At 38.4% G+C, this 14471-nt stretch overlaps 1 protein-coding gene across 3 annotated transcripts in view; it reads left to right on the forward strand.

Annotated features, from left to right (window-relative positions):
• The window catches only part of TNPO3 (transportin 3), an 87142-nt gene that overhangs the window by 59474 nt on the left and 13197 nt on the right, over positions 1 to 14471 (forward strand). For all 3 annotated transcript variants that reach the window (XR_004276707.1, XM_032304142.1, XM_032304143.1), the window contains 8 exons: positions 344 to 435; positions 1316 to 1392; positions 2893 to 2953; positions 4613 to 4753; positions 8747 to 8863; positions 10134 to 10228; positions 11599 to 11755; positions 13370 to 13537. Coding sequence is in view for 2 of the 3 variants with exons in the window: in XM_032304142.1 (XP_032160033.1) it covers positions 344 to 435; positions 1316 to 1392; positions 2893 to 2953; positions 4613 to 4753; positions 8747 to 8863; positions 10134 to 10228; positions 11599 to 11755; positions 13370 to 13537 (908 nt within the window). In the remaining variant the exon portion in view is untranslated. The remainder of the gene's footprint in view (positions 1 to 343; positions 436 to 1315; positions 1393 to 2892; positions 2954 to 4612; positions 4754 to 8746; positions 8864 to 10133; positions 10229 to 11598; positions 11756 to 13369; positions 13538 to 14471) is intronic.

Genomic DNA, 14471 nt, shown 5'->3' on the forward strand with positions numbered 1-14471 from the left:
TAAAAATAGCTTTGGCGTTGGCTTTGTAAAGGAGATTTTTTTTTTCTTAAGTACTTGAAGAATTAAAAGAGAGTTATATTTAAACATCTTGAAACCCATAGATGCTGAGGAGAGAGAATTTAATATTAACTTCAGTTATAAATGTTAGTGTGAAGGTCACCTTGTTGTCTAAGCCAAATAAAGAGAAACCAGCCTAAATAACAAAATACTTTAACTAAAAAAGCAGTGTTGAGCTTTTTAAAAGAATGAAACCAGCCAACCTTTTCTGTTAGTCAAATGATGGAGACCAATGAATTACCTCAGTTTAGCGTTTATTTTACTTGTATTTTTCTTTGTCTTGCAGGGACAGCGCTTGTCCTAGCCAGGTTACCTTTGGATAAGATTACTGAATGCCTTAGTGAACTATGTTCTGTTCAGGTTATGGCATTGAAAAAGGTGAGTCCAGTTACAAAAGGGGTTTTAGTACATATTTATGATGTTTACATGTTAGAAAGGAAAAGACAGAATATACAAGTGATCCTTTACCTACAAAAGCCAAGAGAGTGAACTAAAAAGTTATTAAAATTAATCAGTCTATCAAAGGAGCTGCATACAAGGAATAAGTATTCTAAAATCAGTAGATTTTCACTATCAGTAATAGAATTTAGAAGATATAATGGGGAAAATAGCATTCAAGTTAGGAATCAAAACCATAATCTACCATATTTCTTTCAAGAATATTGTAAAGATGTCAGCTCTTCTCAAGTTAAATTTATAGTGCAGTAATAGGAGAACTCAACATAATGATTCTAAAGTTTATCTCTAATCATATGCTGGTAGGAGCATTTAAGAAATTTTAGGAAAGAAGAAGAAGCAACTTGCTATCTCTCTTAAAATACATTGTGAAGCCTTAGTCATTTTAAAGTGTAATAAAAAAAGAAAGGAAAAAAGTGTCCTAATAGAAAGTGAAATAAAGATACAGATTATATAATAATGTTGCCTATTGTCTGTACTGTAATATATAATGTATATAATGTCTTGGTCATTATGAAAGTAAATGGGAAAACATTAAATAATACTGTTTCCCACTCCACAGTGATAATGTCATAAAAGTGTTGTATTATGTAGTCTTAGCCATGATGCAGTAAGATGAAGGAAAGTAATTTGACAATATGAATTTAAAAGTTTGCACCATTTGAATAACTATTGGGAATCTCTTACAGGGAAATAAGCAGAGATTGGGAGGGAGGTTGATGTATAAGGGTGTATATCTGCAGTGTTTGCTGTAGGTATGTATGTGTAACAACACAGTATTGATACCTCTCTGTCTCATCAGCTGTTGTCTCAGGAGCCCAGCAATGGTATATCCTCAGATCCCACTGTGTTCTTAGATCGCCTTGCAGTAATATTTAGGTAAGAAGGGAGACTGCTTGCCTGCCTTGGGTTAACAGCTCAAATAAGACCATTATGTATTAAAGAAAGCAAGTGTTTTTCACAAAACTTCCAGGTACCTCCTATAATCTCTTCTGTTAGGAGACTGGTAAGCCCATTACTTGAAATTTTGGAGCAAAGACAAATTCTAAGAATATTGGTAGACCTTTGCCAAAAGATCCTCTAAAATGTAATTAAGTTTTTTGGTGTCTAGATTGGTGATTATCAGACTAAATTTAACATGCACCACAGCTACCTGGAGGGCTTATCAAAACAGATTGCTGGGTCCTAGACCCACAGTGTTTGATTCAATTGGATTTTGGGTAGGACCCAAGAATTTACATTCCTAGTAAGTTCCCAGGTGTTGCTATTGCTGCTGCTTGCTATTCCAAGGCTCACACTTTCAGAACTATTGCTGTGTCTTATAAGGGTGCAAAAAAATAATGAAGACTTTTTATTGATCAAGTGAAATTAATCCTTCTTTGAAATTAAGAGGAGCCTAATGATTAAAAAAGCATTTGTGTGACTATGTTGAAAGAGTGAATCCTTACTGAATTATATAATTTATAATTTGTCAGACCCATAAATGGAACTGGATTATCAGAGTAGTTGTGTAAAAGAAAAGGAGATTTTTATTAAATTGCTGTTGAGCTTATGAAATTAAAGAATTATTTCCTTTAAAAAGGTTGGTAATCATACAGGATTTTTTTTTTTCCTGCTTTCTTTCAAATTAGCAGATTCTAGAACAAGGCAACTAATTGGATTTGATACATTGTGAGTGGGCCCATATTATATATCATTGGATTCAGACTAGAACCATGAGAAACATCTTGGGTAGAGAAGAATTCCTGAAACTTTTGCCTTTTAATGCTGAGAGTAGAGCAGTATTTAATTTATTATAGTGGATTTAGATAACCTGGTTTTTAATTAATTTTTTTATTAATTTGGAAGAGTTTACATATTCTGGTTTTTAAAGGGAAGGAAATGAAAAAAAATACTTATAGTGCTCCACAGCCTATGTAAGCCAGAGTTCGATTGAGTTCTCATGCTCTGGTGGAAGTGGCTTAAAGGTGGCAAAAAAAGGGCGAGGGGGATTTTTTTTTTTTTTTTAAGATTTTATTTATTTATTTGACAAAGAGATCACAAGTAGGCAGAGAGGCAGGCAGAGGGGGATGGAGGAAGCAGGCCCTCTGTTGAGCAGAGAGTCTGCCACTGGATCCTAGGACCCTGAGATCATGACCTGAGCCCAAGGCAGAGGCTCAACCCACTGAGCCACCCAGGTGCCTGTGAGGGGGATGTTTTAAATTATGTGCTTGTGTTTGTTTGACTGGAATAGAAGGAAAAGTGTTGAGTTGTAAATAACTTTATTATTTTGGTACTCTTTATGTGGTGACAATGTTACTATGTAAGCTAGCAGGATTTGGGGCTATGGCTCTTCATTTAAATTGCTCTTTTACTGTTTTTGGTTGTTGCCTTTCCCAGACACACCAATCCCATTGTGGAAAATGGACAAACTCATCCGTGCCAAAAAGTCATACAGGAAGTAAGTGCTTAATGGACGCCTGTGCTACAAGGCTTCCTTCCTTTTTTCCTTACAAGGCTATGGGTAACTAAAGTGCGAAGGTATTGTCTTCTAGGTTCATAGGAAGATTCAGTTCCTTGATACAGTTTAAATTTCAGTGAATAGAATAGAACCATTCAAATAAATATTTTTTTCCTCAGATTTGATAAGAAAACATCCTGTGGGGAAATGCACTCTAAGTCCAGAGAAGTAGAGAGTGATTAACTATGTGTTAATCATACAGCAATTAACTATGTGTTAACTCCAACAATTAACTATGTGTTAATCTCCACAACAATGTGGAGTTGCTAGGAGGCCTGATTAATACTAGCAAATTTTTTTATGCATATCTTTTTTTTTTATTAACATGTAATATATTATTTGCCCCAGGGGTCCAGGTCTGTGAATCATTAGGCTTACACACTTCACAGCACTCACCAACCACATACCGTCCCCAGTGTCCATATAACCCAACCACCCTCTCCATACCCCCCTTCCCCCGGCAACCCTCTGTTTGTTTTGTGAGATTAAGAGCCTTTTATGGTTTGTCTCCCTCTGGATCCCATCTTCAGTTTTTCCTTCCCTGCCCCTCAAACTCCCCACTTTGCCTTTCAAATTCCTCATATCAGGGAGATCATATGATAATTGTCTTTCTCTGATTGACTTATGTCGCTCAGCATAATACCCTCTAGTTCCATCCATGTCATTGGAAATGGCAAGATTTCATTTCTTTTGATGGCTGCATAGTATTCAATTGTATATATACATACCACATCTTTATCCATTGATCTATTGATGGACATCTAGGTTCTTTCCATAGTTTGGCTGTTGTGGACATTGCAAGCAAAATTTTTTTTTGACAAAGCTATTTATCCCTCATGGCTTTTGTTTCCCCGTTGGAAACACACTTTTTCTTTTTTCACTGAGGGTAATATGAGGATCAAAAGGCATGTTTTGAGAAGTGCTTTTCAGATTTCAGGGGGGAAAACACCAAGTACTTTAAGTGTTTGACAGTATCAAATAATGCCATTTCATTAGCTATGCCCTTTTGTTCAGAGTATTCCAGCTCAGAACTGTCTTTAAATATCTATTCCTCTATAAATCATACTAATTATTTTCATCCTAAATCAGGAATTGCAGATTTTATTTTTTAGTGAAGTTGGACATGCTCTTCTTCCAGTTCTAAAGAGTCACTGCACTTTTTTTTTTTTTTAAAGATTTTATTTATTTATTTGACCGACAGAGATCACAAGTAGGCAGAGAAGCAGGCAGAGAGAGGAGGAATCAAGCTCTCTGCCAAGCAGAGAGCCTGATATGGGGCTCGATTCCAGGAACCTGGGATCATGACCTGAGCTGAAGGCAGAGGCTTTAACCCACTGAGCCAGCCAGGTGCCCTGTCACCGTACTTTTCTTAAGAAGTGGTTGTGTTTTAGAATTGGATAGCGTATTGAAACTACACACTCACATGCGCACGCACGCGTGCATTTATGCATACCAGGTTCACGTTACATGGTTTTCTCTAAAGAAAGCTTTTTCCAAATTATTTGAAAACCAAATCAGATGTTACCAACTTGGGAGCATTTTTTTCAGCTCTTAGTTGTTCATTGTTTTCTTTCTTGTGCTCTTTGACTTTTGATTCAGATATGGCCAGTTTTATCTGAGACTCTAAATAAACACCGGGCTGATAATCGGATTGTGGAGCGTTGTTGCAGATGCCTCCGCTTTGCTGTTCGCTGTGTAGGCAAAGGATCTGCAGCCCTGCTGCAGCCACTAGTTACGCAGGTAAGTTCTTCCTTTGAGAGAAAATGTGAAGTGTACAGAATTTGAAGTAAGAGTCTTTATTTATTTATTTTTTTAAGATTTTATTTATTTGGGAGAGAGAGGAAGGGGGAGATCCTGACCAGCGGGAAGAGGAAGAGGGTGAAGCAGACTCCCCACTGAGCAGGGCACCCAACTCACAGCTGGATCCCAGGACTCAGATCATGACCTGAGCTGAAGGCAGACATTTGACTTACTAAACCACCCAGGCATCCCTGAAATAGGATTCTTTAGAACAAAAACTTTGCTGATGAAGTGAAACCCTTTTGTATTTATTAAATACAAACTCCAAAATATTTGAAAGAGATAAGTAGTGCCTATGGTGTGTTGTCTCTGAAGGAAACTGCCTGTAATCTGTTTTGTGATAGTCTAAATAGTAACACATTTCACTGTAAAATTAAGAGAATGACTTTAATGCCCAGCTCTCATATACCAACGCTGAGCATTTTTATATTAATTTTTCTTTTTAAAATGTGTCATGTCAAATTTTGCTGTTGCTTGGCCTAAGGGAATTTTTTTCTATCTTAGTCACAGTTGGTAACATAACTCTATTATTTGACAAGAAATGTTTCTGATTCTTTTATAATCACCAAGATTGATACATAATTATGATGGTGTGACTCAATGTATGAGGTTCTCTAAGAACATACTCATATCAAGAACTGTTCTATATGAGATGCCTATAACTAGTGACTTGGATCACTAAGCAATTTGATGTTAACCTTACAGCAAAGCCAGAACTAGATTGAGGCAAGGTGAAATGTAAGTCTTGGTGTTTGTAGGACTTGATGTAAGTGCCTTTTAAAATTTTGCTTCCACGCACTGAGGGAAATGCACAGCTCCAGGCTGGGCCACACCCAAAAGCCTGAAATGACCTTTGTCTACCAGAACAGTGAATCCATGGTACAGATTCTAAGGAGGCAAACCCTCCAAGGATCTGAGTCCGATGGTGAGTGCCCTCTTAAATTCTGCACCCTAGGTGCCTTATTCTTTTTTCTTCTTTTTTTTTTTTTTTTAAGTAACCTCTACACCCAGTGTGGGGCTCAAGCTCACGAACCTGAGATTGAGAGTTGTATGGCCCACTGACTGAGCCAGACAGATTTTTGTTTTTGTTTTTGTTTTTTTGAATTGTGAGAGAGAGACTGGGGAATGGCAGACAGAGAGAGAAGCAGACACTCTGCTGAGCAAGGAGCCCAATGTGGGACTTGATCCCAGGACCCTAGAATCATGACCTGAGCTGAAGGTATATGCTTAACCCACTAAGCCACCCAAACGTTAACCCCCTCTCCATGCTTTTTTTTTTTTTTTTTAAGATGTTATTTATTTATTTGACAGAGATCACAAGTAGGCAGAGAGGATGGGAGGTATGCCCCCTGCCGAGCAGAGAGCCTGATGCGGGGCTCAATCCCAGGACCCTGGTATCATGACCTGAGCTGAAGGCAGAGGCTTTAACCCACTGAGCCCCCCAGGCACCCCATACACTTTTTAAAAAATGGAATTTATATAATATATTTCTTTTCATTTGCGTATTCTATCCACATCTTAACATCCTTTTTACAGGCTGAACTCAGCTTGATATAATCAAAATTCTGTCTTTCAAGAAAAATTCAAAATCATAAATCCATTAGAAAATAAATTAAAGGGGCACCTGGGTGTTTCAGTCTATTTTACGTCTGCCTTCAGCTCGGGTCTTGATCTTGGGGTCCTGGGATGAGCCCCATATTGGGCTCCCTGCTCAGCTGGGAGCCAGCTTCTCCCTCTGCTCCTACCCCTGCTCTCTCTCTATATATATATCAAATAATTAAATAAAAATCTTAAAAAATATATTTTAAAAAAAAGAAAAATTAAAAACGATGATGAAAATAAGTCATCCCCTCATTGGAAACTGTGTCCATTTACATAGTATATAGGATTTGGATCAGAATCTCTTTATGGATCAGGTGCATCTTTTCATGACGCCGTTATTCTTGCCAGTTTTAGCTCCTTCCTGGCAACTCTGCCTCTGGGAAGGATCAGACGGAGGCTGGTCTTGGAGGCATTGGTTCCTTGGTGGCTGGTGGGAGGCAGGGTAGCTGGGCCAGTGGGGAGAGCAGGGGAGAGCAGCAGCTGTGTGTGAAGCAGAACTTGGGCTCACTCTGTGCAGAGTGGTCAGAGAGACCAGAACAGACAGCAGCGGGCAGAGGCCAGCATTTATTTACAATTCCACTCCTGAGGATGGAGAGCAAAGTTGGTGATGACTGCCCCCAGAGGTGTGACCCTGCCCTGCCTCTCTGTCCTGGGCGCCTCATTCTTAAGGAAGCACGCACCCCCAAGTAGAGTCATGCTAATGAAGTATCAGTTGGCGTATGCACAACCCTGTATCCTTTATATTATAGACTTGAATAAAGTTTACCTTTTCTGTACCCTGAGGACACCATATGTTTGTACTGCGTATGTTTACACCTTTGGTTATGTGTCCCCTTCAGTGTAATACAGTCTAGGTCAAACATAATTTGATTTAATGTCCCTTTACTATTAGAGGATACACTCATGACTTCGATTTTTTTTTAATCCTGCTAATTAAGTAGTGACCAACCCAATCGAGTACCTTGTATATAGGAAACGTGTTCTAAAGTCAGTAAATGTGAAAAAATCTTAAGTATTTATTAAAATCCACAAATCAGAAGTCAGCAAATTAGAACCAGTGGGCCTATTACCTGGTTTTGTAAATGTAATTTTACTAAAAGGTTGCCATGCTTATTCATGTATATATTTTGTATTGGTCATTTGTGCTGTGGTGGCAAAGTTGAATAGGTAAATCATATGACCAGCAAAGACTAAAATTTTTACTATCTGACCCTTTAAGAAAAAGTTTACCAGCTCCTGACTTAAATCATGCATTAAGTAGAGCATATAGTTTTGAGTGTACAACACCGAATAGATTCATAGCTCTCATCACATGCCCATTCCATGGTAGGTGCTAGTAATAAGAGTCAGTCACTTTGTCTTTCAGCCCCCACCCACACTCATTAAGTTGAATTTATATAATAAAACCAGTACACTCAGTTAAGCATCCAATTCTTTTTTTTTTTTTTTTTAAGATTTTATTTATTTATTTGACAGAGATCACAAGTAGGCAGAGAGGAGGAAGCAGGCTCCCCGCAGAGCAGAGAGCCCAATGTGGGGCTCGATCCCAGGACCTGAGATCATGACCTGAGCCGAAGGCAGCGGCTTAACCCACTGAGCCACCCAGGCGCCGCAAGCATCCAATTCTTGATTTCAGCTCAGGTCTTGCTCTCAGGATCATGAGTTCAAGCCCTGCATAAAAAAAATATGTGTGTTGTGATGGCATTTTAAGCAGATGAATGTACACATTTTGGAGGAGAATAGGGAAAAAATCCTAAACAAATCATTTAATTCAAATATGTGTATTAACATTTTTATTCCATGAGTAGATCTGGGTGTCTTGATAAGAGACACTGTTTTTTTACTAAAACGTTTAACTAGGGGAGTTTAGAAGCATCTCAGAATTCAAACAGTGCTTTCACTGCCTCTTTCAGGATAAAGGTATTTGGTATTTTTAGCCCTGCTGTAGCTTTATATGCCTTTTTATTTTTTTTAAGAGTTAATCTTGAATGCAAATAAGAACAACCTTTAGGTATTGGGATTTATGCTATGAATCTGCAAATAGCTTGGATGATAGCAAACTCATGGCTTCCAGCTTGAAGTATTATGTAGCTTTTACAGCATTGTTTTGGGAAGGTAAAAGATCAAAGGCTTGAAAGGACTCTAAAGAGAGTACTTGAAAATTACTGAAGAATTGAACCCTGTGTTTCAAAAAATGTTGCCAACAGGCTTTACTATGTTGTCTTAAAGAGAAGAAATCAGTCTGTCTGAATTTCTTCCTCTAGACAGTTTCCTAAGTTGATAACTTTTGGGGGGGGTAAAAAATTGAACAACTGGTTTTTCCCTTGGCAGATGGTGAATGTGTACCACGTACATCAGCATTCCTGTTTCCTGTACCTTGGCAGTATCCTTGTGGATGAATATGGCATGGAAGAGGGCTGTCGGCAGGGACTCCTAGACATGCTCCAGGTTTGTTTTCCCTGGGGAGTTTCTTGGAGGGACTAAAGGCCTGAGCACTTTGTTCTTCACCATGTCTTGAATTCTCTTCTCTGTGTTTGTCCTCCAGGCATGTTGATTTACCAATAACAGCAAGGTAGAAACTTGCCAGTTGTTCCCTGGACAGACATGCCTGGGAGTATGTGAAAGAGATTGACCATAGGACTATAAAGATCATTACAGCTATTACTGCCAAATTTATGCTCTCTAGAGATGATGATGGTTTTTTGAGAAGGGAACAAATGGATGTAAAACAAAGGATCTCTAAACTCAAGGATAATTCTTTTTTAGTTTCTTGCCTGGAATAACCAGTGTACTAGCTCAGTTATTAGCAGGGAATCTTAGGGAATATAGCAGGCATTGGAAAAGGTCCTTGATATATTCCTTTTTTTCCCTTCTAGTCATACGGAAGAAAATATATTAGGGAGTTTATCATGCTCCTTTTCACAAGATGTCTTACCCTTTAAAACTGACATTTCATGGGGCACCTGAGTGGCTTACTCAGTTAAGTGTCCAACTCGTGATTTTGGCTCAGGTCATGATCTCAGGGTTGTGAGATCAAGTCCCACATCAGGCCCCACACTGGGCATGGAGTCTGATTAAGATTCTCTTCCCTTTGCCCCTCTTCACGCTCTCAGAAATAAAATAAAATCAACATACTATTATTTTAAAATCTCAAAAAAATACCCTTCATCTACTCCTTTAGTGGACTTGACCATATCTAGTACACAAGCAGTCTTTACTTTCAGAAACTTCTACAACTTTTGTGAGAAAGAGAGAGACAGAGATAGAGAGCAAGGTAGGGTTAGGGGATAGTGAGCATGGGAAAACGAAGAGAAAGAATCTGAAATAGCGCCACACCTAGCATGGAGCCTGACACAGGGCTCACTCTCATGACCCTCAGATCATGACCTGAGCCAAAATCAAGAGTTGGACGCTTAACTGAGCCACCAAGGCCCCTGCAGAAACTTCTGAAACTTTGCGATAGTATCTGTCCAGTTTCATCAACTAAAATTTATACCCTCAACCCCTTCTGAACTGTGGACTTCATATGTGAAAACTGTTATCAGTTGAGAAAGATTTCTCTCTTCCTTTTCTTGATCTGATTCTCATCATAGTTTTTTTCTTTTCCCATCTGTACTTCCCCTATTTTGTACCTTTGTATATGTTGTGATATTTAGCAAGTCTGAATGCTGTTGGATTTAGTATATAGTATTTATTTAAAATCACCATTCTGTTTTAGGCACTGTGCATCCCTACCTTTCAGCTGCTGGAACAGCAGAATGGGCTTCAGAATCACCCTGACACTGTGGATGACCTGTTCAGGCTGGCCACCAGGTCAGTCCTTCTGAAGAGCAACCCTTTCTTTTATTGCTTTTCCCCATCACTGCTTCATCTTGTCTTGTAATGCTTGACTGTTTCTCTATAAAATGAGGCTAGTGGAGTATAGGTAGGTTAATGGTTCTCATAGCCCATAGTTAAATCGTGAACGGAGTATCCCAGTCAATGAGGAAGAGGAGTTGGATGGAAGCAGGGTAAAGCAGCTGGACTGGGTTTCTATCACAAAGGAGGGAACATGCGCAAGACTGTTCAAACCAGCTTGGTAAAAATATTTGATTAGAAAATCTGTAGAATCCCCTGTAGTTTTATGTTTCTGGGCTGCTCTGATGACATGTTTCACTTCAGCTTTTTCATTTAGGAAACTTGGCATCCTTTAGATATAATCATATCTCAGAGTAAAAAATTCTTAGGATTTTAAGGTGCCTTAGAAGTTATCTTGTTCTGCACTTCCTGGTTCTACCCCTAGCTTTCCACCCCAATTTTTACTTAAATTTCCTTTTACCAGTAACACTAACTATATTATTGCCAAACCTTTGAATTCCTTCTTTAGTCCCTAGCTAAGGATTTGAACCAAATCAGTTAGTGAACATAAAAGCATTTAAAAATTATGAAAAATACATGATTATATGTAAATACACACTATATATTTTATCACTTATAAATGCAAAGTAGTATTAACTATTTCAGGATTGAATATTGAATGCTTTTTTGGTTAATTTTTGGACATGTTAGAAACACCTTTGTTGTTGTTATTGTTGTTGTTGATACGAGAGAACCTTGGGTAGACTCCGGTCCCTGTTTACCCAGTGTGTGTTACTTGAAAAACATCCCTGAGATGCTCTTGCTAGATAAGCATTATGAAGTAAATTTGGAAAATGCTGTGTCTTTTTTGTGGAGAGTCTCCATGTATGTTAAAGGGTCTATAACCTTGTAGGGTATTGAGTGGAAAGTTTAGAGAGTTCCTATATACCCCTGCTGTACCCCGCACAACCCCACGGCCTCCCTCACTATTTACATCCCCCACCAGAGTAGTCTGTTGGAATTGATGAACCTGTATTAACATGTTATTATCATCCAAAGTCCATAGTTTACATTAGAGTTGACACAAGAGTGGGATTCACTCTTGGTGGTGTACCTTCTGTGGATTTGGACAGATGTATAATGCATGTATCTACCATTATAATATCATACAGAATAGTTTTAATACCCTAAAAATCAATGTATTCCACCTGTTCAGCTGTCCCTCACCTTCTAACCTCTAGCAACTACTGATCTTTTTGTCTCCATCCATTGTTTTGCCTTTTACTCTGGCTGCTTTGGAGCCTAATCCTTTCATTTATACCTAGCCTGTCTTTCCAAAACACCAGGTTTATTCAGCGCAGCCCTGTCACCTTGCTGAGGAGCCAAGTGGTCATCCCTATCTTGCAGTGGGCCATTGCCTCTACTACCCTGGACCACCGGGATGCCAATTGCAGTGTCATGAGGTTCCTGCGAGACCTTATCCATACAGGGGTAGCCAATGATGTAAGTATAAACACTGTACCTTTCTACTTTGTACCTTCTCACCTTTTTTTTTTTTTAAGCTTTTATTTATTTATTTGACAGAGATCACAAGTAGGCAGAGAGGCAGGCAGAGAGAGAGAGAGGGAAGCAGGCTCCCTGCTGAGCTAAGAGCCCGATGCGGGACTCGATCCCAGGACCCTGAGATCATGACCTGAGCTGGAGGCAGCGGCTTAACCCCCTGAGCCACCCAGGCGCCCCCCCTTACCACCTTTTTATATCTTTTCCTCATTTCTTAGGGGACAACCAGATTTTCCTTAATTGATCTATATTGGTAGGTACATACCATTCACTAACCAAAACATTAACTATTAGATTTCAGACAGCCTCTACTAAGTGCTAAAAGCTATATGAAACAGTCTGAAAGTATTTCTGCTCCCTTAAATCATCCAGGATTTAGTAGAACAGATTTATCTGTTTATTTATCTGTTTACAGATAAACAGAGATAAAAAGATTTAAGTAACAATAAGAAGGCAGTATTTGATTGCCAATGAGTGATAAAAGTCATGACTGCTATGAAATCAGAGGAGAGAAAGCTCCTTGGTCAGAAGTGGGTTGGGATTAATTTCTGGAAGAAGATGGACTTCACCGGGCCCATCCGATGTAGGTAGAATTTGGATGGATTAGAGAGGGGAGGACAGTCTTAACTGGGGCATATATCATAGAGTAAGGATAGTACTAAGTACGTTAGACAATTAAGAGACCTAGTTGGCTGGAGTAGTAAAATGGCTCACAAAGTTTTCTTTCTTTCTTTTCTTTTTTTAAAAGATTTTATTTATTTATTTGACAGAGCTCACAGGTAGGCAGAAAGGCAGGTGAGGGGATGATGGGAGGTAGGCTCCCTGCTGATCAGAGAGCCCAATGTGTGGGGCTCAATCCAGGACCCTGAGATGATGACCTGAGCCCAAGGCAGAGGCTTAACCCACTGAGCCACCCAGATGCCCCACAAAATTTTCAAAGGTAGATTTGGCTAAATGTGGAATAGAATTTATTTAAGGTTAATAGAGAATGGTGAAGAAAAAAGCAACTGTGTTAGTGGGCTAATTATTTAAGAAGTTTGGTCATAAAGGAGAAAGAAGAAAACTAGATGTGAAAAGCAGTTTATAAAAAGTTATTTTTTCCAAGATATTAGAAATATATGTATATTCTAGTGTATATTCAAGAAGTACCAATGTATATTCTGTGCCAAGAAGAAAATAAGGGTTTTTTGTTGTGGGTGTTTTTTTTTTTTTTTATAGAAAAGATTAGGTATCTGATAGAAGTTCTTATTTATTTGCTTGGTTTTAAAAAAGGAAATAGGAACACATTTTTCTATGAAAAATAATTAAAACTGCTACCTGTAACCTTTAGTCATTGTTTCTCTTCTGCTCTCTATTCTAAAGGTTAAGGTTAATCTCAGCTGAAATCCATGCCCATTTCCTTGATACTAAACTTTTAATATTTTCTTCCTTAACATTTTAGTGGAGTCTTTAAATCTTGCTGTTATGTATTATATATACTTCTTTTTCCAGGAAGGAGGAATTATTAGAGTGGAGAGTTGAAATTAGAATTCACCTTTTGCTCTTGTTTCCTTACAGCATGAAGAAGACTTTGAATTACGGAAAGAACTTATTGGACAGGTGATGAACCAGCTTGGACAGCAACTTGTAAGCCAGTTGCTCCACACATGCTGCTTTTGTCTCCCTCCCTATACCCTACCAGATGTGGCTGAAGTCCTCTGGGAGATCATGCAGGTTGACAGACCGGTAAGATTGTTTTCATGAAGAATCCATTCTCACAGTCCTTAAACTTTGGTTCTTGGAGGCAGAGTATAACTTTGAAACCACCTCTGTTGTATCTCCATGGTACCTAATCTAGGCATATTGCTAAGTTTAATTATTAGATGAAGGGGCCTATAGAAGGCCAGTAATGCATTATTAGGTTTTTAAAAGCATGTTGGTGTCACTGTCATAGGGTTTATATTATCGAATACTAAGCATGGAATTCAGCTGTGTGGCTGGCCAGTGAGTAACTTGTTGTTCATTTGTAAGAGGTGCCCATATATCAGTTACATAGTGGTGTAGGTTATTCAAGAAGGGAATTCACTCCAAGCTCCTTAGATAACATTGTATGGTTTTCCTTGGTAATAAGTCTCACCAGAGCATTTGGGGATAAAGAAGCAGAAAATCAGCTCACAATATACACTTGGATTTCTCCTTTGGATTAATTTGCGTCTTGTTTCAGTTCTTGATCCAGGTCATTTATCACCTGAGCATGGAAGGTTTTTTTAGGCTATCCAGTAATGTCCAAGTAATTTCATTACTGGGCCATGATCATAAATGAGGTTATGTGTACTGCGTGGAAGTTTTGAGCATAGTGGTAAAGTATATATAGCTTAAACATTATTTTTTAAATAGGATTTATAGTTTTTAATATTAATACAAAAGCAGTTTAGAAAAGTGCACAGTTGGTTCTAGTTAAAGTAAGCTATCTTCCAGAACCACAGAAAAATCCAGATGCACAAGTTTATTGTAAATTTTAAGTCCATATATATCTTAATGTTGTCTCTTGCTTTGTATCATTGATGACAGTTGTTAGCCTCAACTTCAGTAGTTTCACAAAGCAGAGTACACTTCTAGTGTTAGATTCTGATGTACTGAGCCAAAAGTTCTTCCTTGGATTTGTGTGTTATCTCCAAAA

Source organism: Mustela erminea, chromosome 11 (genome assembly GCF_009829155.1).
Source record: "Mustela erminea isolate mMusErm1 chromosome 11, mMusErm1.Pri, whole genome shotgun sequence".
NCBI classification, from domain to species: domain Eukaryota; kingdom Metazoa; phylum Chordata; class Mammalia; order Carnivora; family Mustelidae; genus Mustela; species Mustela erminea.